We start from the raw sequence: 27,990 nt of genomic DNA, 5'->3' as shown, positions 1-27,990 counted from the left end.
TGTCTTTCATTAAAAAAAATTTATTGATTGTATATACTTTCCAATAGTAACAAAAGCAACATTGTTTATCATGGACTTAATCCATTACTCCATGGAGACAGCATTGTTCGTAAAGCTCAGAGGTTTGCCTATGGTTATTCACCCTTTGTTGGGTAAATTTGCAGAGTCCACGTCGACGCAAAGCACAATTTCTTGAAATGATGGAATTGACTAATTTTTCTTAAACCCAGATTTTATAGTCAACCTTGTCAGTGTTACATTCTCAAATTACTGCCAAATATTCCACTAGGAATAACCAGCATAGAGTATACTAATGGCACCAAAGAAATCTGGAGATCCTAGCAAAATTTAAATCGTGTCGAAAGCCAAGGGGCTTCAAAATTAATTAGATGCTAAATTATAAAAATGGACTGAAGAAACGGAGCAGTAAATAATTCTTGAGAGAAAGTAGCTAAAGCAAAGCATCAGAATAAGCCAAAAGTTAAAGATTCTTGAACATTCTCACAAGTCTTAGAGTGACAAAGATAGAAAGCATAGTCTGAAGGGTTTCGTTAGGTTACTTCTTTTAGCCTCACCGACATTTTTCTCACCATCCCTCAAGATGTTAACTCTGATGAATTACAGTCCATAGGACAGTGCCTGAATAAATATTAATGTGAGCCTGCAGGTCATCCAGCTATGGCCAGAACCACCAACTAAAGCCTATCTTACTGCCACCAGCTAAATATCACTTGCCATTAGAGCAGAAAGCCAAATCAAGTTTCCTCTTTCTAATTAAAGGCACCCACCTCCACTGCTAGCTGAATAAATGACCGTTTATTCCGGTTGGATATTCTGATCACTGACTAATCACCAAAATCTCAGCGGAATTAGGTCATTCCCTCTTATTGTACAAGCTTTCTGACAACTTGGAAGAAAATGCAACAACAATTAAAGAGTTTCTGAAGAGCAGGGAAACTCTCAGAAATTTGCATTAGCCATTCATAGCCTGGATTTAGTTCAAAAAACATCAATATTTTATTTTAGCTGGAGTGTGGTAGAAGAATAAACACATCGTTCATCCCAGATAATTCAATTTCCAGTCAGAATTAGTGTTCAACTTCAACAGACTAAGTCAAATTTCTATGATAAAAGTTTTACACTTTGTACACTGGCCTGTGATCAGTATTCAGAATCTAACAAAGCAGTAACCATACTTCTTTCAACCAGCTCCGAGCATGAAAATGACGGCCATGGTGCTTTTACATGAAGCCTGCATTAATTCATCACATCACTTAAACAGAAACCAAGTCAAGGTCAGGTTTTAGAAGTATTCTAACAAACTTCAAACGTGAGGATGCTACCTCTGCCTGGTGCCCAATTTTCCTGGTGGAGTCTTGGCAAAGGTTGAACAAATTAGAACCCTCAAATATTCTCTTACATTCAATTCCAGCCTATGTTGTGCATTATAGAGAATTTTGAGAGATTATGACCCCTCCCTTGATGACTGGATAATGGAACAAAACTGAGGCCACATGCAGCACCACCACAGCTAAGATCAGCTAAAATGATGTAAAATAGACATTAAACTGTTGGATCGCTAAGTCTTAATCTAGCTGATTCAACTACACATTGGATGAAGACTTATGATCATCCAGGGTGTCAAGGGGGGCAGGCAGGTAAGTGGAGATAAGGCCACAATCAGATCAGCCAGGATCTTATGAAGGGCAGAGCAAGCTCAAGAGGGCAAATGGCATCCTACTGCTATTTCTTACACTCTTGAGTAAAGCATGCTTCACCACAAAAGAAGCAGTCTTGATACTGGAGACCAGATGTATTCAAATTGCCAACCACACAGCTAAATGGCAGAATTTCCTATAAGGCAAAGTGAGGGGAGTAAAGAAGATTATAAATTTCCTATTGTTTCCCTCCACTACCAATCCCGCCCCAAAACAAGAGGTGACTTATTAAGTCATGTTGACTGCTTGCCCCAACTCAAAAGAAGAAAATCCAAGTTAAATTTCCTCCATTTGCTGCCTGCATAATGTATTAAATGCAAAACACAAAATTAGAGCGTGAAATGTTTTATCATAAGGAGCAGCTGAGGCAGAAACCATTGCAGCTTTTGAAGTAAAATCAAGTTATTTAAAGCAGAGCAAGAGACAGGGATAAAAGGACAGAGCCGGGGCCATGGAATCATGTTTGGGTTACTCTGGTGCAAGTTTTGTAAAACTTCAAAACGTTTGTAACATTTGTAAAAGTAATGTTCTGTACATTTTTATTTCAATAAAGACAAAATGACAAACAGCATAAAGAAAGATGCCCAGATGCCCTAAAGGTATTTAAATACATCTCAAAGGTTATCATTAAAGTGAATCTGTAGTAAATAGATTCCTGCAAGCAAAATACCTTTCTTTAAATACAAAATCAGTATTTCTCTGAAATGCAAACGCTTTTCAAATTATTTTCTGCAGAAAAACCTGCCATGATTAAAATATTTTAATGAAGGATAAAAGGGTTTTCTTCCTCCCGACAAAAACAGGCTTATTTCTACATGCTAGATTTTAACATTTCAGTGTCACAATGTGCTAACTACATACACAATAGATAATAGTAAGAAAAACGCTCAACCTGATGAAAAGTTAAAATCTTCATTAATACACTGAAAAAGTAGACATAACTCATGCCTTTTGTAAAATCAAAAATACAAAAATTAAACCGCTTTCTTTAAAAAGATTTTTCCTTATTTTAAGGATATTTTTTAAATGAAGCTGCATGTAGTTTTGTACAAGAAGGTTTTGTACAGGTAAACTGGTAATATACATAAAAAGATTTAACTGGCATCCTCCTCATTCATGTACTGCTCACCTTTTCTTTGCGACCACACACCTCGTCCTGAACAATCTTCTAGAGTTTTAAACCAAAGAAAATGCATCTAGCTTCTTTCCACAAAAAAGTGCCGCTTTCTCCAACTTCCTGTTAGGAAATGAATCATCCATGGTGATGCCTGTGGCATATCGATGCAGTCTAGAGGCAATTCATGCTATGTTCCTGCGAGAAAATGATTCTGTGGAAAAAGTAAGCCAGCAAATGGACCAGCAAATAGGGCAAAACATTTTTACAGGGGGCCAGTTAACTAGGACCCACAACCAGTAGCTTCTTTTGGATTGTAGGTTGTGGGAGACAAGGAGGGGGGAGTTTGGGACGGGTTGAGGTGGTGGGAGGACACAGAAACAGGGAGAAGGAAGAACAGCCAGAACACAGACCCACATGTTTGGTTAACACATTGTTATACTCCTGATGTGCCTGCCACCACTGTTCTTGCTAGCAACATGCTTCTTTGAAGAATTTTAAAAAGTGGTATGAATGTTGAATTGTGACAGTAGACCAGAGATTGAGAGGATCCTGAGCCTGTTAGTTTTAGTTACAATTTTGCTAATTTCTTCCCCACCCACATCCTCTCATCCCCTACTCCCACTATCAATTCCACAAAAAAAAACTGAAGGATAATGTACAGTCACAGAGAGGTTGTGCAATTTATGACTTTCGAATCAAGACTAAAATTTGGTTTCTATACTCAGTACTTCAGTATCAGTCTCTTCTCTTCTTTGTGCCCACACTCCTTCCTTAAAAGGTTATAGCTGCTGTTGGTGAATGCTCCTGTTCTTCAATATAAATAAAGTCGTATGTTATGTATCCAATTAAATTTTGACTAATCTATAGATTCTTTATTTTAACAAATATACATTACTTCACAGGCAGACAAAGCAGGAAGGTGATGAATCAATTTAGGAAAGATTCTCGCTTTTGTTTTAGAGGGCATTGATAAGGGATCTACATTACATTATCGTTAAAAGGAATGCTTTTATAACTCAAATTTATTTTATATACTAGGAAAAGCATAATAACCTAAAACCTGAACCATAAAATTTTTGTATTTAATATACTGGCCATTCCTGTTGAAATGAGACCTACATTTTAAAAAGCAGGTACAGACCCACTTTAAAAAGCACCACAGAGAGGGAAAATAGAATCAGTTTTCTCCTCTTACGTAAACCTGTGATAATACAGGTTAAACAAAATGCTGGTGGCAGAAACAGAAGTACTTTTACAAAGTGTTGATTTTTTATGTCACAAAGAAAAGCGCTAACCATTTATAGCTGATACAGTCAGAAAGTCTCATCAACATGTATTGCAACAGACCACAGCATTTCAAACTTGTTATCCAGCAGTCTTCAAGAGCACACCAACTGGGACAAGTGAACATCTATTGCGTACTATATATGTGCTATCTAGATCTGCGTTTTGGATTTTTGACTGCATATACCATTTCCTTTTTTGATTTAAAAAAACCCTGCATTATCCTCTCCTGTTCAGACCCACCTAAAACTTCAAGACTGAGTTCACTCTCTGCAACCCCTTGGTTAACTGTGGGTGTCCAAGACAAGAAAAGCAAGACGAGGTACAAAAACGCAAATTTCAACAGCAATGGCAATGTCTTGTTGTTCAAAGGGTCCTGCTTTTGTCTTCTCAGCCCCCTTCATTGATGGTGTTGACACTCTGTTCTTAATCCGGAGGGAGTAAATCGTGCAGACGAAATTTCTCTCTGATATGAGGTCGAACATCTTCATTCTGAGAACAGTAGATTAGAGAAGTAGGTCAGTTTGAAATTTGGTTCTGATCACAGCACTTCTGCTTCACTGCCAGAAAGTGGAATCTCCCATTTAAATTAATCCTAGTGGCGGTGTGGTGGGGATGAGGTCAAAAAAACATTCCTTGAAGTGCTTTAGCGGCACTGTCAGTATAGGTTTGGGCAGCAAATGAAGCATAATTTAGCAATATCCACAGAACGTGAGATGTCAAATGGTTAAAAATTTTTTGTTTATGATACACAGCTTATATAGACACTCGTGACCTGAGCCAATGTCAGATGGCCAGCAAACAGAATACAATAGAATAGAATACAGTAGAATAGAGCTTTCTGTGAAAAGTACTCTTATTTCTGCTGGTTTTTATTTGATCTCCGTTTTAACTCAGAGGTCCCAGCAGAATTACTTGGCCAATACCTGACATAAGACATCTCCATTTGCATTTCTAATAGGGGTCACTAGACAGAAACAGGGACCAGATACGTTGGGCGATTTTCCTGACTTTTGAAGGCATTAGGACCAACAGCAGCACTCAGTTATTATATAATTTATATCAGCCAACTCACACAGACCAATCATCAGATATTGGATATTCCTCTGATTAGGAAGTGTTGTTTTTTACTTTGAAAATAGAACTTTTAAAAATTAATTTAAATCAACTGGCCTAACAACAAACTTTGTAACTTACCAGCTCTACAAGTTTCTCTAAAAAGGGAATCAATTTCAAAAGTTCCGTGTCATTCTTATCCATGAACCAGCTCTCAATCGGAATTCCATTGGACAGCTGGGAGCAAAGGAATGAAAGAACGTTTTACCATGGCTGTAATAGGTTCATTGTATTTCACTGACTACAGCAGAAACTCCAATACAACAGCTCCCAATTTTCACACCAATTAAACCTCCAACTGGACCAGCCAAGCTTTTTACTCATAATGAGGTCATCATTAAAAATGGACAAGTAAAAAATTGTAACAGTACTTTCATATACTTAAACCCAGTTCACACTCTCAGTTTACATCAATTTAAGTTGTTTTTCAAAGTTTTTGCCTATAGAATACCATTCCCAATGCAGAAAACAGCCAGAGATTACTGCAAAGCTAACTGCAAGTGCCCCAAATCATGTGCATGCTGATGCTTGACACAAGATCCCACCCAGCTCCACCAAAGAAAGATGTTTTCATAAAATACTCAGGGAATATAAACAGGCCATTAGCTCCACACTAGCACACCACTGTTTATGTTCCACAAATGCCCCTTCGCACCCTCTGTTCAGCTAATCCCATCGGAATATCCTTGGTTTCCTTCCTCCCTCAACGTTTCAAATCGATCCTCCCCTTAATATACTGTTCATTGTGCTGGTGCAAGTGTGTTCCACATTTTAACACTTTCTGGGTTTTTTTTCTAATTTCAACCTACTAATGGCCATCTTATATTTGTGGCCACTAGTTCTAGTCACATTTGCAAATGAGAATACCTTTTCTACATCTATCCCACTAAACCACTTCACAATGTTACAGAGATCTATCATCACCTCTCAGTCTTCTTAATACTATTATTTAGAGTTAAGCCATTAAATTGTATGTCCTTCTGAATCATTGGTAGTCTGTGATAAAGCTTTTTTACATAATCGAGGTTTGTTAAAGCAACACTGTGCTTTGCATTATACTCTTCAAATAGCCCACCCACTGAAACTGGTGGAATTAAAACAACATAAATTAATAGAACGGAAAAGATACCCAAAAATATTTTTGAAATACTAAAATAAAGATGAAACACATTATGCAATCTGTAAATAAATATTGTAAAGGTTACATTTTAAGCTCACTTATTCAGGGTAAAAAGCATAAGCTTTGCTTAAAAACTGATTTCTTTTTTTCTTTCCTTTACTCTCCTTTTAGTTAAATGTCTCTTGCACCCAAAAGATTGAGGAATACAGGTATAATTACTTGCAGATCAGATCCAACTTTAGCTAGCTGCCAGCTATGTGATAGCAGTCTAATGTAACTTTTTGAATATGCCTCATTTGGGAAGCCTGGTCTCCTCACAGAAATGGTTGGAATCAGAAACCCGTGCCACTAAGAAACTTAAGTGGTCAGATAAAAACCTGCAAATGTTGTGGGGGAAATAGGACTATCACCTGAGAGACAAGAGTTGCACCACTTGCCATTTGCAATCTCAGATGGACACATAAGTTACTCATTCTGAAACTAAATTATATTGATAGTATTTCTATGAAGTAAGCACCAAAATAGCCCCAACACAACAGAGTTCTCTAGGCATACGAATCCTGTCACTGTTCGATAATTCTTGGACTGACCTGGTACGCAAAGGCTTGCGGAGAGTTGTCAATAATGATTGTTTTTGAAAGGTCTCTTCCCAGAATATTCAAATCCTTTATGTAGTTTCCCTGCACACACACACAATGCTCACGGAATAGCCTGTGCCTAGGTGACAAAGTATATTGAACATTAAGTATAACAACAACCTTAGAACTAGAGCCAAGATTAAGAGTAGGATACATTCAAAGAAAAAAACATCTCAACACCTAAATACATGGGTTTTAAAGGCAGACGTAAAAGTAATCATCTGAGCATGTCTCCCTTCTGGTAGGTATGACAGAGACCTGATTACATATGTATAATGGATCATGTTCTGGTCAAACTGCAGAAAGTAATGAAAAGTGTTGTAAAATTTTTCAAAAACGTTTTCCATACCATATTCGTATCTCACTGGCCTCTGGACATTGGGCACTCGATGAGAACAGTACTGAATGTGTTTGCAACATGGCCTGTCACCATATAGCCAAATTTTATTTTTCAGTCACTCATGGAATGTGTGTATCACTGGCTGGCCATCATTTATTGGCCATCCCGAGTTGCCCTTGAAAAGGTGAGCTGTATTCTTAAACCGCTGCAGTCCATTTGTAGCAGGCTGACTCACAATGCCCTTAGGGAAGGAATTCCAGGATTCTGACCCAGTGACAGTGAAGGAACAGCGATACATTTCCAGGATGGTGACTGGCTTGGAGGGGTGCTTGGAGGTGGTGATGGCCTCATGCATCTGCTGCCTTTGTCCATCTAAATAGAAGTGGCTGTCAGCTTAGAAGATGCTGTCCAACGGTCTCTGAATTTCTGCAGTACACACTGCTACTACTGAGCATCGGTGGAGGAAGAAGTCGATGCATGTGATGTGTTTCCAATCAAGCAGGCTGTTTTGTCCTGAATGGTGTCAAGCTTCTAGAGTGTTGTTGGATCTGCACTCATCCCCAGGCAAGTGGGGAGTACTTATGCCATGTAGAAGATGGACAGACTTTGGGGAGTCAGGTGGTGAGTTACTCACCACCGGAAAAGATAATGGCAAAAATAACCCTATCAACAATGCAAAGTCCTCCTTACTAACATCTGGGGGCTAGTGCCAAAATTGGGAGAGCTCTATCACAGACTAGTCAAGCAACAGCCTGACATAGTCATACTCACGGAATCATACCTTACAGACAATGTCCCAGACACGACTATCATCATTCCTGGATATGTCCTGTTCCACGCGTCCAGTTAAGTTTCTGGTCAATGATAACCCTCAGGATGCTGATAGTGGGGGATTCAGTGATGGTAACACCCTTGAACGTCAAGCAGCAGTGATTAGATTGTCTTATTGGAGACGGTCTTTGCCTGGCATTTATGTGGCGCTAATGTTACTTGCCATTTGTTAGCCCAAGCCTGGATGGTGTTCAGATCTTGTTGCATTTGAACATGGACTGTTTCGGCATCTGAGGTGTGATGATGGTGCTAAACATTGTGTAATCATCGGCAAACATCCCTATTTCTGACCTTATGTTGGGGGAAGTGCATTGATGAAGGAGCGGAAGATGGCTGGGCCTAAGACACTACCCTGAGGATCTCCTGCAGAGATGTTATGGAACTGAGATGATTGACGTCCAACAACCACAACCATCCTCCTACGTGCCAGATATGTCTCCAACCAGTGGAGAGTTTGTTCCCTGATACCCACTGATTCCAATTCTGCTAGGGTTCCTTGATGCCACGAATGAGGCTTGATATCAAGGGCTGTCACTCTCACATCACCTCTGGAATTCAGCTCTTTTTTCTGTATTTGAATCAAGGCTGTAATGAGGCATGGAGTTGAGTGGCCCCGGCAGAACCCAAACTGGGCATACTGAGCAGGTGCTGCTTGATAGCACTGTTGATGACACCTTCCATCACTTTACTGATGATCAAGAGTAGATTGATGGGATGGTATTTGGCAGAGTTGGATTTGTCCTGTTTTTTGTATACAGGACACACCTGGGCAATTTGCCAGTGTTGCAACTACTAAATAAAAAAATCCAGTGCCTCCACCTGTTTCTAGATATCACATGGGGTGACTCATATTGGCTAAAGGCTGGTTTCTGACATGTTGGGGACCAGTGAAGGAAGTTGAGATGGATCATCCATTTGGTACTTCTGGCTAATGATCGCTGTGAATGCTTCAGCCTTATCTTTTGTACATACGTGCGGAGTTCTTGCATCATTGAGGATGGGGATATTTGCAGAGGCTCCTCATCCAGCCAGTTGCTTAATTGTCCACCACCATTCACAACTGGACGTGGTAGGACTGCAGAGCTTTGATCTGATCCACTGTCTGTGCCTTACCTTTGTCTATCACTTGCTGCTTATGCTGTTTGGCACGCAGGTATTCCTGTTTGGTAGTTTACCAGATTGATCCCTCATTTTTACGTATACCTTGTGCTGCTCCTGCACTCTCCACTGAGTTGATCCCCTGGCTTGATGGTAATGGTCAAGTGGGGGATATGCCAGGCCATGAGCTTACAGGTTGAGCTGGAGTACAATTCTGCTGCTGTTGATGGCCCACAGCACCACATGGATGCCCAGTCTGGAGTTGCTAGATCTGTTCGAAGTCTGTCCCATCTAGCAAGGTGGTAGTGCCACACAACACAATGGAAGGTATTCTATTCTCTACATGAAGGCAGGACTTCATTTCCACAAGGACTGTGGAATGGTCACTCTTACCGACATGGTCATGGACAAATGTATCTGCAGCTGGTAGACTGGTAAGGATGAAGTCAAAAACAAATTTGCTGGAAAAGCTCAGCAGAACTTCTGAAGAAGGGTCACCGGACCTGAAATGTTAACTCAGTTTTATGTTAACTCAGTTTTTTCCTTCACAGATGCTGCAAGACCTGCTGAGCTTTTCCAGCAAATTTGTTCCTGATTTACAGCATCCGCAGTTCTTTCGGTTTTTATTAAGGATGAAGTCAAGTATGGTTTTCCCTCTTCTTGGCTCCCTCATCATGCCCTGCATCTCCATTTCTTTTGGCAGTTCAGTCCAGATGCGACCCATTCTCTGCATGAAAAAGGTGTCCCTCAGGTCCCTGTGAAATCTTTCTCCTCTTACCTTAAAAGTATGCCCTCTAGTTTTGAACTCCCTTACCTAGACAAAAGACCTTTGCTATTCACCTTATCTATGCCCTTCATGAATTTATAAATCTCTACAAGGTCACCCCTCAACCTCCTACACTCCAGTGAAACAAGTCCCAATCTGTTTTTATGAAAAGTGCAGGATGGCAGGCTAGAAGCAGCACCAGGCACATCAAAAAAGGCATCAACATCGCAAAGCTACAACAGAGGAATAGTTGCTTGACAAACAAAATAACCAGCAAGTGATAAGACACAGCTAGCGATTCCACAACCTAGAGATCACATCTATGCTCCGCAGTTCTGCCATATCCAGTCATGAATGGCAGTGGACAATTCAATAACCCGCTGGAAGATGTTGCTTCACAAATATTCCAATCCTCATTGACGGGACAGTCCAGTACATTTGTAAAAAAAGATAGCACTTGCAACAATCTTCAGCCAGAAATACTGAATGGATTATACATCTCTGCCTCCTCCTCAGTAAGTCCCCATATCACAGGTGCCAGTCTTCAGCCAATTCAGTTCATTCCACGACATCAAGGAACAGCTGAAGGCACTGGATCCACAAAGTCTTTGGATTCTGACAGTAATAATGAAGTCTTGTGATTCAGCACTTGTCACTCTCCTAGCCAGGCTGTTCCAATATAGCTACAACACTGGCATCTATCAGGCAATGAGGAAAATTGTCATGTACATCCTGTACACAGAAAGCGAAACAAATCAAACTTGGTCAATTAATGTCCCATCAGTTTACTCTTGACCTCCAATAAAGTAAGAGAAGCGGTCATCAATATTATCAAGTAGCACTTGCTTCGCCATAACCTGTTCAGCGACGTTCAGTTTGGGTTCCACCAGAACCGCTCAGCTCCTGATTTCATTACAGCCTTGGTCCAAACACAGGCAAAAGAACCAAACTCCAACTGTGAGGCAAGGGTAACTACCCTTGACATTGAGACCACATTTGCCCAACAGCACTAGTTCCTCAGGGTAGTGTTTTAGGTCCAATAGCTGTTCCATCAGTAACCTTTCTGCCATCATAAGGCCAGAGGTGGCAATGTTCACTTATGATTGCACAATGTTAAGCACCATTCGTGATTCTTCAGATACTGATGCAATCCATGTCCAAATACAACAAGACCTGGACAACATCAGGTGACAGGTTACGGATACATTTGCTCCACACAAGTGCCAGGCAGTGAACATCCCAATTACAGTGAATCTAACTACCAGCCCTTGACATTCAATGACATTACCATTGCTGAATCCCCTACTAACAACGACTTGTAGATTACTATTGGCCAAAAACTGACTGGACCACTCATATAAATACAGTGGCTACAAAAGCAAGTCCAAGTCTGGGAATCCTGCAGCAAGTAAACACCTCCTGATTCCGCAAATCCTGTCCATTATTTACAAATCATAAGTCAGCAGTCTGATGAAATATTCTGACTTGATTGGATGAACACAACTCAAAGCAACACTCAAAAAGCCTGACACCATGCAAGACAAAGCAGCCAGTGTGATTAGCCCATATCCACAGATATACACTCACTCCACCATAGGTACACAGTAGCAGGTGCGTGTGCCATCTACAAGATGCACTGCAGAAATTCACCAAGGCTCACTAGACATCACCTTCCAAACAAATGACCATGACCACCTTGAAGGACAAGAACAACAAATACATGGAAACACCATCACCTGCAAGTTCCTTTGCACACCATTCACCATTCTGACTTGGAATATATATTACTATTCCTTCACAGGAGGTGAAAATTTTCCAACTCTCTCCCTAACAGTATTGTGAAGGCATCTATACCAAAGACACTGCAACAGTCCAAAGCAGTAGCCTGCCATCATCTTCTCGAGGGCAATGAGGGATGGTCAATAAAGGTTGGTCCAGCCAGCAAAGCCCACATCTTCCAAATGAATTTAAACAAAAAAGACACGGTATGGAAATTTGGCTGTTTGCCTTCAACAGCTAGCAGAGACATGGTGAGCTGAATGGCCTTCTGTACTGTAATCTTACAAGACTCCATGCAGCACCTTAAACACAGCAAAACGTCCCAAAGCTAAGTCACAGGAGTACGGTCAAATAAAATCAGACTGTAACTAACAGAGAAAGATACTAAGTCAAGTATGGAAACGTTTGTTCAAAGTAGTGAGTACATCTTAAAGAAGTGGCTTGGAGGATTGATGGAGGGCACTTCTAGGTTTTGGTACCTGAAGATACATTTGCAGACTGTGGACCAATTAAAACCAGAGGTATGTAAGAGGCCAGAAATCTTCAAGGAGATTAAAGAGATAGAAGTCAGGAGACTGACAAATGAATTTTCTCAGATGGGAACTTGTCCATGTGGTAACAGTTATTTGTGGGCTGTGCAGAGGATGAAGATAGGGATGGCTTACAATGTCAAGGCTATTACTGCTTCTTTTTACACTAACATTCTGTTCACTATACTACAAACATGGGCACTTACCTGACCAGCTGCTTTTTAGGGTCCAAAATATTCAGTAATTTGTCTGCATAGACTTTTTTGGAGGCAGTGAACAGAATAATCTGCAAGATGATCAGGGCAAGATTACAATACTGCATTTGCCAAAATATTATTTTTCATTTCTCCATACAAATTTGAATGCAGCATATAAAGTACTAATTTTCAATGTTACACGGAGGAGCTTTAACCAAAATTCAGAGTCATGAGAAAAAAACAAAGCACAACAGGAAATTGTTCAAGAACTCTAACGAAACAGTGGAGATCAATTGGTCACTAAGAAGTCGAGAAGCCTTCCCATCTTTAAACTATGTATCTCAGAACCATCTGGTTTTTGATGTAGTTTTACAATGCCCTTTTGTTTCACAAGTTCAAACTTTGTACAGTTTCTACAAAATTATTAAGAACCATCAACAAAACAGCAACACTTTGTGGAGTTGGAAAAGAGAAGATAAAAACCTTAAAAAACTCATTTGCACAATGCAAGATGTACACACTGCTGAAAATATATTGCTTAGTTTCCTGGTGTGTTATTTTAAACCAAGTTGTAGAAATTTATTAAGGAAAGATTTGTGCAGTGCTACTGTCTGAACATACTGAGTGATACCAAATGATCTAGGGCACTGTAACAGTTATAAATAACAATGCAACACCTTTTCCTTTGACAAAACTCTTTTCAACGTACCTCATAAATCTGAGACATTCGTTCCAGGAATTCCCGAAAGAAGGGTCTCAACCGTACGTAAACCTATGGAACATGTGGGAAAAAGTTACTACATTTCGCTACAGTTTAAATATAATATATAAGGCAGTGCTTCCCAAACCTTTATCCACCATGATGCTATTTCAGTGCTTGAAAATTGTGATGATTCCACAAGGAGACCTAGCTGGAGTGGGAAAGCTTAAACCCACGATCCCACTGGGAGCAATTTCCACACTTTGGGAAGCCCTGTCATAAGTGATTACAGCAGCATATTATCAACAATGGACAAGTTCCTCAACAAATTCCTCTAATGCCACCAGAATATATTTGTTTTAGGATGAGGGAGGAAAAGTCAGAGAATTAAAAAGAATACAAATGAGGTGCGTGGACATAATTAAAAATTTGAGGATTCCTTTGTACAACCAGAAATATCCTGGATGAAGCATGATTTTACCAACACCAATTAAGAAAAATATATCATCATTGTTATATTTTTTCAATAAAATATTTTCTTCTTAGTTTACCCTAAAGGTAACATTTTCCACTAGGTTACTATCCAAGGAGGGCCTACTATCCAGTGGAAGCCTGCACATACCACAATAGAACAGGCCAATGAAATATGTTCAACTGCACATTTCTGAATCTTGACTTCAGAGATGATTGCCAAGAGTAAACAAGCAAGGAATACAAAAGGGTCAAATGTAGTCAGGTATTTCCCAAATTTGGCACATAGCCCCTGGATAGGTTTCTCTTACCTGATAAATTACATCTTGGAAAAGGACAGGAAAGGTCAGGGCCGCATCATCCAGTTCATTGAGACTGCAGTGCACTAACGTCTCATCCTACCAGGGAGAAACATTGCAAGTTATCATGAAACAACATTACATCTTCAGGGAATATGGACATTAAATCATCAATTTAACAAACTGCAACTCAAACCAGAAAATGTCATGCAAAAGCCAAGTAAAATAATAAAATTCTTTTGTTAACCAATCAACTTCTAACACAAATCAACTGTAGAAGAGGCAACAATTCAAGAACATGTCTGCCAATTGAGGTCACAGATGCCTACGTTGACAGACACTACCCCATGCCATTATTTTTCCATATGCTTCTAAGACTAAACCCAATCTTATATATATAAAAATAAATGGTTAATTAGAATATTGGTACCACATCCTAGCATGGTAATATTTTATGGAATGAACTGTGCATCAGATTCTGTTTCAGTAATTATCTTACAAATCAAACTTCGTATGACTGCATTCATTAAAAAAATCTGCACGTAAAGTATGCATACATGTACTTTAAAGCATAATTTCACGCACCAAGTCTAGGACCAAAGAGAATTCAGGTGTACTTCTAGTTTTAAGTGGCAGGGCTGGCTTCCGACTTAGTTGCTCCTCTGTCAGTGGTGGTACATGTTTGATGAAGAAATACCTATTCAGCAAGCAAAAACAAACTATTAAAATGCATGGAAAAATGATTGACGTAATGAAAATAAAGCCCAGTAAGTAGCAGTTTCCAAGGGACCACTTTAAAAATAAATAGAGTACTTAGACTGAACTTCCAATTGTTACAACACCAAAGGAAACCAGTTGGCCCACTGAGTCCATGTCAGCTGTCAGTAGAGCATTCAGTTGGTCCACTTCCCCTACGTTATATGTGTTACCCTCAAATTTATTTCCCTGAGGACTCCATCTACTTTCTTTTAAAACTCGTTGATCCAAACTTTGGGTACGTTTACACTGCAAATAAATAATTGCTCAAACACAGTGAACAACCATCTTTTCACTTACAGCTCAAGTTTCAAATTTGCAGGTGCCAAGGTCTAGTTTTAGAATTCTGAGTGAGATTGGTGATCTGACAATGTTTATATATCATCAGCAGTGAAACTGAAACCGTTTGTTGAGATATTGAAGTTAATGTGTGAATACATGCTTAGAGAATGCATCAAATGTCACTTTCTCAGTGCAGGCTATGGAGTGCTTTCAATGTGCTAACAGGACTACCTTCACGGTCAATTTTAAAAAGCCAGGGGAAAAAATGTTTTTCTTGAATACTCAACAAAATGATATCAGCAAAAGTTTGCAACAATCACCAAACACTAATTTCAAAGATTTATTGTAGAGATTAGTAAGTCTGATGATCATGCTTTTCTGATGGCTGAGACAGGGTGAATGGTGCCCTAATGAGCACAGAAGAACATCTACAAATGCCTCCATATTAAACAATAATTTCAACCATTAGGAGCTGCTAAGCAGCAGACATTTGTTTGCTTACATTAATACAAATATGTCAAGCATTTTAGACAGCTTGTGTGAACTTCCAAACAGCTAACAGCAACCAAGGAGGAGGAAACCCTCGTCTATGGATCAAAGCAAGATACAGGAACCACCGATGACAGAGAGAGAAAATAAACTGAAACAAATTACTAAGAGGATGCTCAGTTCAACCCATAAATGCACAAACAGCCAAATGAAAACAAGCTAATGGAAAGTATAGTTAAAAAATGAACGCAAAACAGTGCAGTGTTGGAATTAAACAGGGGATGTTGCAATCACTCAGTAAATCAGGAAGTTGATAGTGTAATGTATTACTGATAAGTATTTTAGATGTATAGACAGCCAGCAACAAAATTTGACTCATTTGATCTATTCTAACAAAATTTTAAAAACCAACAGAGCAAAAACAGCTAGCAGCTCTGAAAGAAGAAAAACGAAAAGCAAGCCACTAAAACAATATTGTAGCGACACAGTACTCAATTCAATTACTCCACAAAACAGCTACTAGAGCTGTGTCATGCAATTAAGAATCCACTGCTTTAGTATTTGGACTCTAGTGCAAGGCTGCGCACTTATTCTTGGTCTTTTGTTGGCTAAATAACAGTTTGAGAAAATTGATTCTTGTAGGATAGGTTCTTAGAATGTTAATTTCACATTAGGTGCACTAAGGTTAGTGATTCTCATTATTTGCTAAAATATTAAGCATGGCTAATTGCAAGCACAGAATTCTTCCAGCTCATTCAGTCACTTTTCTATATGTTGCAAAGTGTAGCAATGACAAAATAGGCAAAGGCACAATTTCCATAGTTCTGTCTCAGCCATGGCACAGCACATAGCATAATCACATCCAAGTAAAAATGATTTGAGTTGAAGTCTCACTCCAGAAAAGTGAATACTAAAATCCAAGATAATATTCCCGTGCAGTACTGAAGAAGCACAGCATTGCCAGAGATGCCATCTTTCAGATGAGATGTTAAATCAATGTCCCACGTACTCTCTTAAGGTAGATGTGTAAGATTCCATGGGAGTATTCCAAAGGAGGACAGGGAAGTCATCACAATGAACACATTAACTGCTTTTATCACATTATTAGTTGGGGGAAAGTAGCATTTCAATAAAGCTACTGCACTTCAGAAGTGCTTAATTGGTTGTAAGATTCATTGGGATGCTCAGGTTGAGAATGGTACTATTAATGCAAGTCATTTTCTAAAGCAGTGTGCACTACATGTTAGCTAGTTCACTGCTGCTGTATTATAATCAAAGTCCATAGTTCCATAACAAAGTTAGAATTCAGAGTACACCCTCTGTTGCAACACGGAGATGTCAACATCTCCCTACTATGACAGCAGCAATCTCAGCCTCAACTCTAAACTGGTACCAGTTATTGCAGACATAAAAAATGTACCACAGAACTTAAATCTCACAAATTGAAAATAAATAAATGCTAGAAATAAATGCAACAGGATCAACACCATCCCAAAAAACATGTTTAATCCCTTCCAAATGTTAATAACTGATGGGTATATCAAGTATTTTTGGTTCTTATTTTCATTTCTAATATCCATAGATTTTTATTAATCTCAACTGCTGGTCAAATTTACAAAATACATGCCACTATCACACTTGCTGCAGAACTGCAGATTATCACTATCAGTACTCAGTACAACCAAAACTGCAATGATGGGTGACGTTAAAACATTGGCAAATGAAGACACTGGCAACACACTGTGCATTTTTTGTTGTAACCTTTCTATCAGCTTCCACTCTCAAAGCAATGTCTCCAGGAACAAGATTAATGTAGGTCAAATTCAAGTTCATGGTTTTCAAATCACCTTGCAAAAAAGTACACAGACTGTCCACTAGATAGCACTAGACAGCAAGTTCAGCACTTGCATTAACACAAAGCTTTACAATACTCAGACTGATTAGGCCTTCAGTTACCACTTTGCCTTAAAATTTACAGCAGGGGTTATAAGAAACAGAAGCAGATGGCCATACAACCTGTTAACATTGCCACAGTGTTCAACAGAGTAATGACTAATCCTCTACTTCAATTGCAATTTCCTGTCCTGTCCACATAGTACACCTAGAGTGAGAAAAATAAGTCTCCTCAATAAGTCTTAGCTGAGTGTCCAAATTCCTCTAGACGAAGACTTCTGAAAATTCATAAGCCACTGAGTGAAGAAATCTCTACTCATCTCAGTGTTAAATGGATGATCCCTTTCTCAATGGCTATTACCAAGGTTTCAGTCAGTAGAAAAGGATTTTCAGCTTCTCAGGATCAGAACAAAAGAACAAAGAACAAAGAAAATTACAGCACAGGAACAGGCCCTTCGGCCCTCCAAGCCTGCGCCGATCCAGATCGTCTATCTCAACCTGTCACCTATTTTCCAAGGATCTGTATCCCTCTGCTTCCTGCCCATTCATGTATCTGTCTAGATACATCTTAAATGACGCTATCGTGCCTGCCTCTACCGCCTCCGCTGGCAACGTGTTCCAGGCACCCACCACCCTCTGCGTAAAGAACTTTCCACGCATATCTCCCTTAAACTTTTCCCCTCTCACCTTGAAATCGTGACCCCTTGTAACTGAGTCCCCCACTCTGGGAAAAAGCTTCTTGCTATCCACCCTGTCTATACCTCTCATGATTTTGTAGGCCTCAATCAGGTCCCCCCTCAACCTCCGTCTTTCTAATGTAAATAATCCTAATCTACTCAACCTCTCTTCTTGCTAGCGCTCTCCATACCAGGCAACATCCTGGTGAACCTCCTCTGTACCGTCTCCAAAGCATCCACATCCTTTTGGTAATGTGGCGACCAGAACTGTATGCAGTATTCCAAATGTGGTCGAACCAAAGTCCTATACAACTGCAACATGACCTGCCAACTCTTGTACTCAATAGCCCGTCCGATGAATGAAAGCATGCTGTATGCCTTCTTGACCACTCTATCGACCTGCATTGCCACCTTCAGGGTACAATGGACCTGAACACCCAGATGTCTCTGTGCATCAATTTTCCTCAGGGCTTTTCCACTTACTGTATAGTTCGCTCTTGAATTGGATCTTCAAGAGGAACACAGAAGCAGGAACATCAGCAGTTCAATTCTGTTCTACAATTCAATTAGATCACGACTGAACTAGCAATAGAACTAAAGGCTTCACAGGCATCCCGAAAACATATTCAAAAAAACTTTGAAAAAGTAATTGGAAAAAGATATTGGATGCAAATGAATCGTTCTTCCAGAATACTGGCACAGGTGCAATGGGCTGAATGATTTCCTTGGGTGTAAAATTTTATAATTAAAGACAGCTCATTATCGATCATATTTTTATGCTTTAGTCTTCTTTCAAATAAGTGAAATTTTTAAAAAGTATATTTAGGTTAAAAGAAAGTCGTCCATTTATATGGTGCCTTAACAACAGCAGCACAATTCCAAATTTTAGAAGCACTGAAGTCGTTTTGAAGTGCAATCACTGTTGTAATGTCAGAAACACAGTAGTCAATTTGCGCAGATCAAGTTCTCACAAACAGTAATGGGGTAATGCATACATAATCTGTTTTTGATTCTGAGAATATTGGGAAAAACTTTGTTGCTCATCTTCAAAATAGTGCATGGGGCTCTTTTATATCCACTGAGGGGGAAGATAGGTCCTTGGCTTAATGTCTTGTCAAAAATACAGCATCTTCCACAATGCAGCACTCCCTCAGTACTGCATTGCAGCGTTAGCCTTCACTTTCATGCTCAAGTACTGGAGTGAGAGGCAAGCCGCAGCTCACAGAATTTATACATATCCAGTTTGTAACAGACAACTGTTGACACACTTACGGATCGAAAACTTCCCAGTCTTCTTCATAGCTTGCTTCTGGGTGAGCAGGTGGCTCTGGGTAAGAGTCAGGAGAAGATATCGTCTTGCAAAGTTCCACATTTGACACATTCAATTCTGGTGCTAAAAATTAACAAGTGCGTATGATAATTTATTTCAATGATGTTAAAATTTTTAAAGACATCATTACTGACTGAAATTATTCAACACATTCAACATTCACTTTACCTCACAACCTTTACAAAAACATACTTGCCCACTCTCTCTCAATTTTCCTTCTCCAAAAGATAGAAACTAGTCTGTTACAATTAAACCATCTAACCAGACCTCTCGATGACAGAACAACATACAATATAGGTATAATGGACATGATCGTTCCGCCAGACAACCAGAATGGAATGGTATTATCACTGCCTAGTGTTTAGAACAAGTTAGCATAGCAGAAAAATGGTATTTGTTGCTAATGGCCACTCCTTTTAAAACATTTAGTTATGGGATCGGAGGAAAGTTATTCTCGCAACTGCCTGGTCGAGGTCAGTCCCATTTATCCACCCCTAAGAAGTTCTGTGCATTTCAATGCCAACATATTGTACTTGATTCTAATCATGCCTTTTAATACATACATTTCACATCAGGATATGATTACAACGTAAAAGAAAACAGGTGAACTAATAACTTACTGAAAGGCTTTACTAAGAACCAACTTAGAAGTTTGTTATACTACAGGGACCCAAGACTTGGCTAACTGCACTGCTTGGGCTGGCAAAACACTTGGAAAAATTGTTCACTTCATGGAAATTCTGCCTGCAGCCAAACAAAGTTGTCCAATCCTCAAGCTACTTACATTTTTACAGGGCTGTCTTCACTCAAACTGAAACTACTCCCAAGCACAGCATTAGGCTTTCTAAGCAAAAGGCTATGTTTTATGTTGGACAGCACTTATACCTCAACTAATGCGGGTGTAGTGCCTGGAGTTCATCTCTCACCTTTTGGTATAAACTGATCCATATTGAGTGCGCAAATCTGGGAGCATTTCTGGCTATCAATGCACCGAACTAAGTATATTTACTGAAGACATGTCTTAATTTTTCTTGTATCATTCGTCAAGTTCCTAACCTTACTACTGAACAATCAACATAGAATTTGATATGATTATACAGTCAGGAAGCATTCCATCCGTTAGCCGGTTTGGATCAGGCACAACTGAAAATTGTATGCAGATAATTATAATCCAATCCTAATCATTCATAAGCTTAAATAAGGGCAAAAGTAAAGGTATGAAGACACAGCTGCAGAAATTAGATTAAGGGATAGATCAATAGAGATGCAGTGGCAGATACTTAGAGATATTTCATAACACAGATGAAAGTCCAGTGAGAAAGACAGATGGTAGGGAAAGAATGGACCATTCACGGTTTACTAAAGTAAAGGATAGTATCTTATTGAAAGAAAAATTGCTGGATACTGCAAAAGGATCACTGGCAAGTCAGAAGAGTGGACGGAATATACAAAAGAATGGTTGGAATAACAATGAGGGAGAAAACTAGCTGGAAAAAGAAGAACAAGTAGGAAAAGTTTTGACAGTCATCGTCTTTAAAAAGGAAAAGAATGAGTAAAGTCAATGTTTATACTCTACAGCACGAGTCTGGGGAATGGATAACAAGAAGGGAATGATTTGAATATAGATTTTGCACCTGTCTTAACTGTAGTGGACACAAACAACATTCTAGTAATGAGAGAGATCAGGAAGTCAACGAGAAGGAGGAAATTAGAACACTTATAAATTGCCAAAATAAAGATACTGAGAAAATTATGTGAACTAAAAGCTTACAAGTCCCCAAATGCTGATGGAGTTTATCCTAAGGTCTTAAAAGAAAAAAAAATGGTTGCTGAGATAGTGGATACATTGGTTTTAATTTTCCAAAAGTCTGTAGATTAAAGGTCGGTCCTATAGGTTGGAAAATAGTGAATGCAACTTCTTTATTCAAGAGGAGAGGCAGACAAAAAGTAGAAAACACAGGCCAGTTGGCTTAATTCCTGTCAAAGGGAAAATGATGGAATCTATTATAGAAGTAATAGTGGGGCACTTAAAATATCTCAAAACAATCAGGCAGAGGCAACAGTGAAAAAGAAATAGTGTTTGAATATTATTATTTGATCTCTTTAAGAGAGTAACAAGTAACATGGTCAATGAACAACATGTAAACGTGGTGTACTGAGACTTTCAGAAGACATTTGACAAATTACAACATCAAATTTACTCCGCACAATAAAAGCTCATGGTGTAGGGAATAACGTATCAACATGGATACGAGATTGGTTAACTCACAAGAACCAGAGAGTAGGCATAAATGGATCATTTCACATTTGCAAGAATGCCACATGGATAGAATCTCAACACTTTATAATCCATATTAATGGCTTGGAAGAGGTTATCAAATGTATGCTGACCTTGCTGATGACACAGAAAAAGGCAGTAAAATAAATTCTGGAGATTACTTACGGGGTTAACAAAGATAAAGATAAGTCAAGTGAGTATAATTTGGGAAAAGTTGAATCTGCCCATTTTGGCAGGAAGAATAAAAAAGCAGCACGAAATCAATGAGGAAAGACTGGACAGTTTCGGCCTGTATCCACTGAAGTTCAGATGAAAAAAAAGCAACCTTACTGAAATATATCATAAGCGGGGGGTCTTGAGAGGGCAGCTGCTGAAAAAACATTTTCAATTCTGGAGAGATCAGACTGAGGGGACACGGTTTCAAAATAAGATGTCTCCCATTTAAGACAGATGAGTATTTTTTCTCTAGGATTATCGTAAATTTCTGGACCACACATCCCCAGAGATCAATGGAGGCTGAGTTATTGACTAAGTTTAATGCAGAAATCACAAGGGAATCAAGGGTAGGTAGGAAAGTGGAGTTGAGGCCACAATTAGATCGGGTCATTGTCAGGTCAAATGGCCTAATGTTGCTCCTAATTCATATATTTGTATTCAAAGTCTAAATTAAAAATTAAATTTCTAAAATTAAATAATCTGAATCAACACAAAGAAAGCAAAGTTAAAATCCAAGATAAAAACTGTGAATTCAGAGGAAATTACTTTTGAATAGCCTGTAGCGTAAAGTTACACTGAACACGAATGTAAAAATGCTTAGAAGGCCCAGTTGAAATGGTGTCTGCTATTTTAACAGAAATACTAATCAATTTAAAATTATTACCTTATACATAGGAAATGAATTAATGATTAGATATTACCCAGTTATGCAGCTAAATGTATCCTTTCCATTTCAGTTTCTTAAACATGGATACATTTTTTCTAATAGTTGTTATTAAATTGCATGATTTAATGTTATGAATGTGAAACTTTGTTTAACTGAAAGAAAACTTTGCCAGCAGTATAAACAAGAATCCAGGCCAGTGCCAGAAGTCAACTAATAGGTTCATGCACATGAACATGTTGTGATGAGACAATGCAGTTATACAGCGCATGGTGAGCACTGCAGCTCACTATATTCCTCAGTAGGAATACCTGGCAACTAAAGATCACCGGGGAGCACTCAATTCGATTGTTGTCAGCTGCCCATAGAATACTGCAGACTAGTTAACAGAGGTGCTCAAGATCATGGGGGATTTCTATAAAGTACATACGGAAAATAATTTTCACTGATAGAAGAATCAGTAAGTAGAAGATAAAAAAATTATGAAATAATTACCAGAAAAGCAGGGGCAAAATAAAGATTTTTTTAAAAGCAGGAATTTAGGATCTGGAACACACTGCCTGAAGCAAATTCAACTCCATCTCTCAGGAAGGAATTGAATATACACATAGAAAGGAAACAAGTACAGCAATCTGAAGAACAGAAAGAATAATGGAGCGGTAAAGAGATGGTACGGTATGTTAGGTCAAATGGTCTCTTTCTGTATTGTGTGATTTTATTCTCTTTTCTAGGGTGTGACAGAAGGTAGGGAAAGTCTCTGTTACTGAGCTTAATTAAATTTGAAGGGTGTTAAGTCTGCACAGCAGGTCTGGCAATCCAACATATAAGGTAGAAAGATCCATAACACTTCCAAATCACTGTTGACAACTGACCAACCACCTCGACTCACTGCTAGGATCTGAACAGTAGAATTATCACTGATGGCTACATTCCTATTTCACTTACGATCAGTTCCCCTACTGAAGCTAAACAGCTTCAGGCAAGTCAAAAATATTTTAAAAACCTGACTACGAAGCATGGTCGTTGCTCTAAAACAATAGTGCTAATAAATGTGCAATTTTTACAGGTTAACCTCCAGCAGAACATTAATCAGCAACCTCAGTGTTCTCAAATATCAACTCTTAACTGTGACCAGGTGTGTAAGATAGGCTCTTGATTTATAGGAACAGAGATGCAGAGGTAGTTCAGGCAAACACAAACTCACGGATCTTAAGTAATTTACAGTCCTGATGATTAATGATGATTTTCATCATGTCTCAGTGAATCAAATTAAAAAATATCAAAGGATGCGGGTAATCTGCTAGATGCAATAAACTTTTATCATTGATAGTCAGACTGTGTTTGTTTTAAAATAACTAATAGATAAAACACTTAAAGCATGGCTAGAACCATAAAATTTCTTTATTAAACTCAGCCAGTAGGAATTTAAAATCTGAAAGAACTAAATCAAATATCAATGTTCTTCATTAGTGAAGGAATTCTGATTTTAACTTAGTGTAAAGTATGCTTACATAACCACTTCATGGCAACACGAAGTGAGCAATGATGGAAAATTCAATCACTTAAGAACCTGGCTGAACTCAGCATAGAAAAGAGTTTGAGATGATAAACATGAGACAGTCTGGTATCTGATTTCTGTCCCATAACAATCCATCTGCAGCCCAAAAGGCTCATTCTCCAAAAGAACTTGTAAATACAAAGAACTATTAATTTAACAAGTTTTCTGCACCTGGCATGGGATGAAGTTCATTGGTGACTTCGTCCTCTACGTTATCTGAACTGCTGTCAGGAGACAGATGTGATTGCGCTGTCACTGCCTGGCCAGAATACAGTCCTCCAGTGGCCGATGTTGCCGTGCTTGTTGTGATCTCATCCACCTGTTCCAATTCCAGTTGTTTAACAATTTCTTCAGCCTCTACTGCCTGACCTGGAGAGTCAGAACCTGATGTTCCTGTAAATAATCATAAAAGTCAAATCACATCACCTAATGAAAGGGTCATTCACCACAGTGCATTCATCATCATCCTTTGAAATTACGCATATTCACCAAAACACTGCAGCCAGAAGGGCCAAAGAAGGAAACAATATTGGAAAAACTATTGTTTGCTAATAGTATTTTTCCTTCTGGATCAGAAGTTTCACTCCAAGATGTGAGAACATAATCAGGGATGACATTTCATGATGAGGCTCCGTCACATGCACTGGTCTTTGCATGAGCGGATTCCATGACAGATTCAAAGGAGCTCCATTTTCCCAGACATCTTGAATAAAATCCTCCTTTGACATCTAAAAGTCAAGTTAGGTTATTATCCCTCAGTAGTCTGCCACATATTGCTACTTGTAAAGCTGACATGCTTGTTAATGGTAAGTCACAGCACTTTTAAGACAATGTTAGAGAGGTAAGAGCACTTGAATTTAGGTAAAGCTTATTGTTATAGGCAACAAAGACACAGTAACAAAGTCCGACAACAGAAAATATTTTCTGCCCACTCCCCATTCCCATTCTAACTGGTCTTCAGCCTCCAATACTGTTCAACACGACCTTGTAAAAGTAAACCTCATCTTTTGATGAGGCACTTAAGCACATTCCACAGTCAATAATTTCAGACAGTCATTCCAACTCTTTTTTTTTTTGTTTTCCTTGCACACTTTGTTTTGCTTTGTTTCCAGATTACTGCTGCCAGTAAGGAATCTGCTTTTTCCCAGTTATTGCTCCTCCAGGCTAAGTTTTGCTCCTTGATTACCCTACAACACTCACTTCTGCCTTGCAGTCATCCAGTTGTCACTTAATTTCTCCTATCTTATCACTGGCTCCCTTATTCTTGCCTCTTACCACCACCGTCACACCTAGCCCCTGAAAATATATCACCCACCATATGATTTTGAAAACTAAATTGTGAGGGGTTTTATAGATCAATTAGGGATGAAATATTTCTTCTGGCAAGTTTATGATAATTGAAAATAATTAGCCAAAGAAAGAGGGAAGATGAGGAGACAGTTCTTCACTCAGGGCGTGTTAGTTGTTAAGATCTAGAACACACTACCTTAAAGTTTGATGGCATCAGATTCCTTGGCAACATTCAAAGAGCAACTAGTCATGCTCTTGACATGGAACAAATTTTAAATGAGAAAAACATTGGGAGCAGGTGTAAATGAACTGTTCTTTCAAAGTGCTGAAGCATGCACAACAGACCAAATTGCCATTTTCAATGCTGTATGATTTTAATACACATAAAGCCTACCATATCAAATTCACTCAAATATCTATTATATGTGCTGTTTGATGACATTAAAGTTGCCATAGTCCAACTGGACCATAGGACTTTCATTAGAGAAAGGGAGAGTGAAAGAGAGAGATGACTGGTGGTGGTTTAGCCTGAGGACTGCTACACACCTGAGGCAAAGGGAGAGGCTGAGGACAGTCCTTCCTGGTAACCTCAGCCAGTGTGGGAATTGAACCCACACTGTTGGCACCACTCTGCAAACTAACCATCCAGCCAACTGAGCCAACCAACCCCCTTGTTGACCTTAACAAGGCATCTTAAAACAAAAATGTGCAATGACACTACATTAAATAATTTATATTACTGGACAATAATTTTACAAGTGCCCATCTGCTTTTGACAAAGGTATTTAATTTCATACTTTACCATTTTTGTTTGCTGGTGAGAAGAAACTGAAAACAGGAGAAAAGATAGTTCCCAGTAAGGCAGTTCGTGGAGGGCTGACCACATCATTAACAATTGGTAGTTTCCCATTTTGTTTACTGCTGTAGCCTACCGTCTCTAAAAAAAAATAAACAGACTTTAAAATTTGATGTAAACATTGCACAGAAGTAAATAATTATGTAAGTATAAAGCTGCTTCAGTCTTCCACAAGACAAAATCAAGTATAATGTTTCAGGGCAGGGAGAGGGGAGGAAAGAAAGGTGGCACATTGTAAATTTTAAACTTGCACAATATTTTGTCATGTCCACGGCGTTCACTATTACTTCAGAGTGTAAGATTCGTTGCTCCATGCAAATCCATTTTACAATACATCTGGAGAAACACAGAATTCTGTAAAACCAAAGGTTTTATTGGACTATAACAGCAATACAGATTTATATAGCACCTTTATCATTGTAAAATTCCCATACTAATCATACAGTCAGATGCCTATCAAATCTTAGTGACAACATTCAGTATCATTTCTAATCAGACATGGTGTTTGAGACTGAACTGATTGCATATTCCCCTAAAAAGCAATTCTACAGTGGCACCCAGCCACAATGTCAACATCCTGACCACTATCAAATGGACACTATGTAATGATTGCATTTAATGTACTTGTAAATTAGTTAAATGCATGCTGTGATTAATACATCTTAATTTAGTTCTCATTTCCTCTCCAAATGTCATGCTCTTGCTCATTCTCTCTGCTCCAATCTTGCATGTACATACTTAGCGTCCACACGATTCTCATGTGGGGCATCTGTCCATGTCAGTTCCCAACTTTCTTAACCTATCATCCACTCCAATGTGGCTTGGCCTCAGAAACAGAGCACTGAAACACTAGGCTGCATGCTGTCTGACTGGCCTAAATAGCTTCAAACAGAAATCTCAGAAATGTCTGCAGGCAAGGAGGTAAAGGATTCTATATATCATAGCTCAACATCCCCTGACCTCTGGCTGACACAACAGCAAGCACTGAAAAAGTTAGGTAATTATCCCAAAATCTACAATTCATTACCTAACTATGACAGATGGCGCACATGAGATAAGTTACTTGTCTGACCTGATATATAGAATAAAGTATTATTTGGTAGAGTTTGTACATGTGGAATAATCACCATGAAGGCTGATCCAACACAAAAGAATCATACATGAAAAGCAAAGAGAATTGGTGGCACAGCAAAGGAAAGAGGTAAGGCACAGCAAAGCAGTGGGGAAAAAACAGAAAGGCTTATGGTGAAGAGTAGAGGAAGAATGAAATCTTACATAACTAAGATAAAAAGAATGGAGACAGTAGAGGGAAGACTTACTTTTACTTTTGTTCATGAGAAATGCTACAGGATGCCAACCAGTTTTACATATAAAGGATTTAACTTCACAGAATAATCGAGGGAAAGTACACAATACTCACTGAGGAATAAGTGAATTATGAATGGCTCATTAAAAAATTACCATAAAAAATTTAAAATCTTGAATTTGTTCACTTTTATGAACCAAACTGAAAGCTTTCTAACTAAAACAATTCTTGCCCTCATTATTTTGAGATGCAAACATAAATCAGGAATTGTCTTTTAAGATTTCTCCTATCCACATTGCATCAAATGAGAGAAAACACAGAAACCTCCAAAAACTATGGAAAAATCTGTTGGATTTAGATCGATATTGCTCAAATTTATTTTTTCATGTAT

At 38.8% G+C, this 27,990-nt stretch overlaps 1 protein-coding gene across 1 annotated transcript; it reads right to left on the bottom strand.

Annotated features, from left to right (window-relative positions):
- On the bottom strand, positions 1 to 26,429 carry LOC109935658 (CTD small phosphatase-like protein 2; the record flags this gene model as incomplete). Its single annotated transcript, XM_048592236.1, has 10 exons — positions 1 to 4,611; positions 5,317 to 5,412; positions 6,946 to 7,072; positions 12,544 to 12,623; positions 13,244 to 13,306; positions 14,017 to 14,103; positions 14,590 to 14,701; positions 19,374 to 19,494; positions 24,319 to 24,540; positions 26,240 to 26,429. Coding segments are annotated over 10 exons (1,164 nt in total), but the record flags the coding sequence as incomplete, so codon positions are not given.
- Between the last annotated feature and the right edge of the window lie 1,561 nt (positions 26,430 to 27,990).

This window comes from Rhincodon typus, unplaced genomic scaffold, assembly GCF_021869965.1.
Source record: "Rhincodon typus isolate 14 unplaced genomic scaffold, sRhiTyp1.1 hic_rhity00000865, whole genome shotgun sequence".
NCBI lineage: Eukaryota > Metazoa > Chordata > Chondrichthyes > Orectolobiformes > Rhincodontidae > Rhincodon > Rhincodon typus.
The sequence above is the reverse complement of the archived record's forward strand: the minus strand, read 5'-3'. Positions and strand labels throughout refer to the sequence as shown.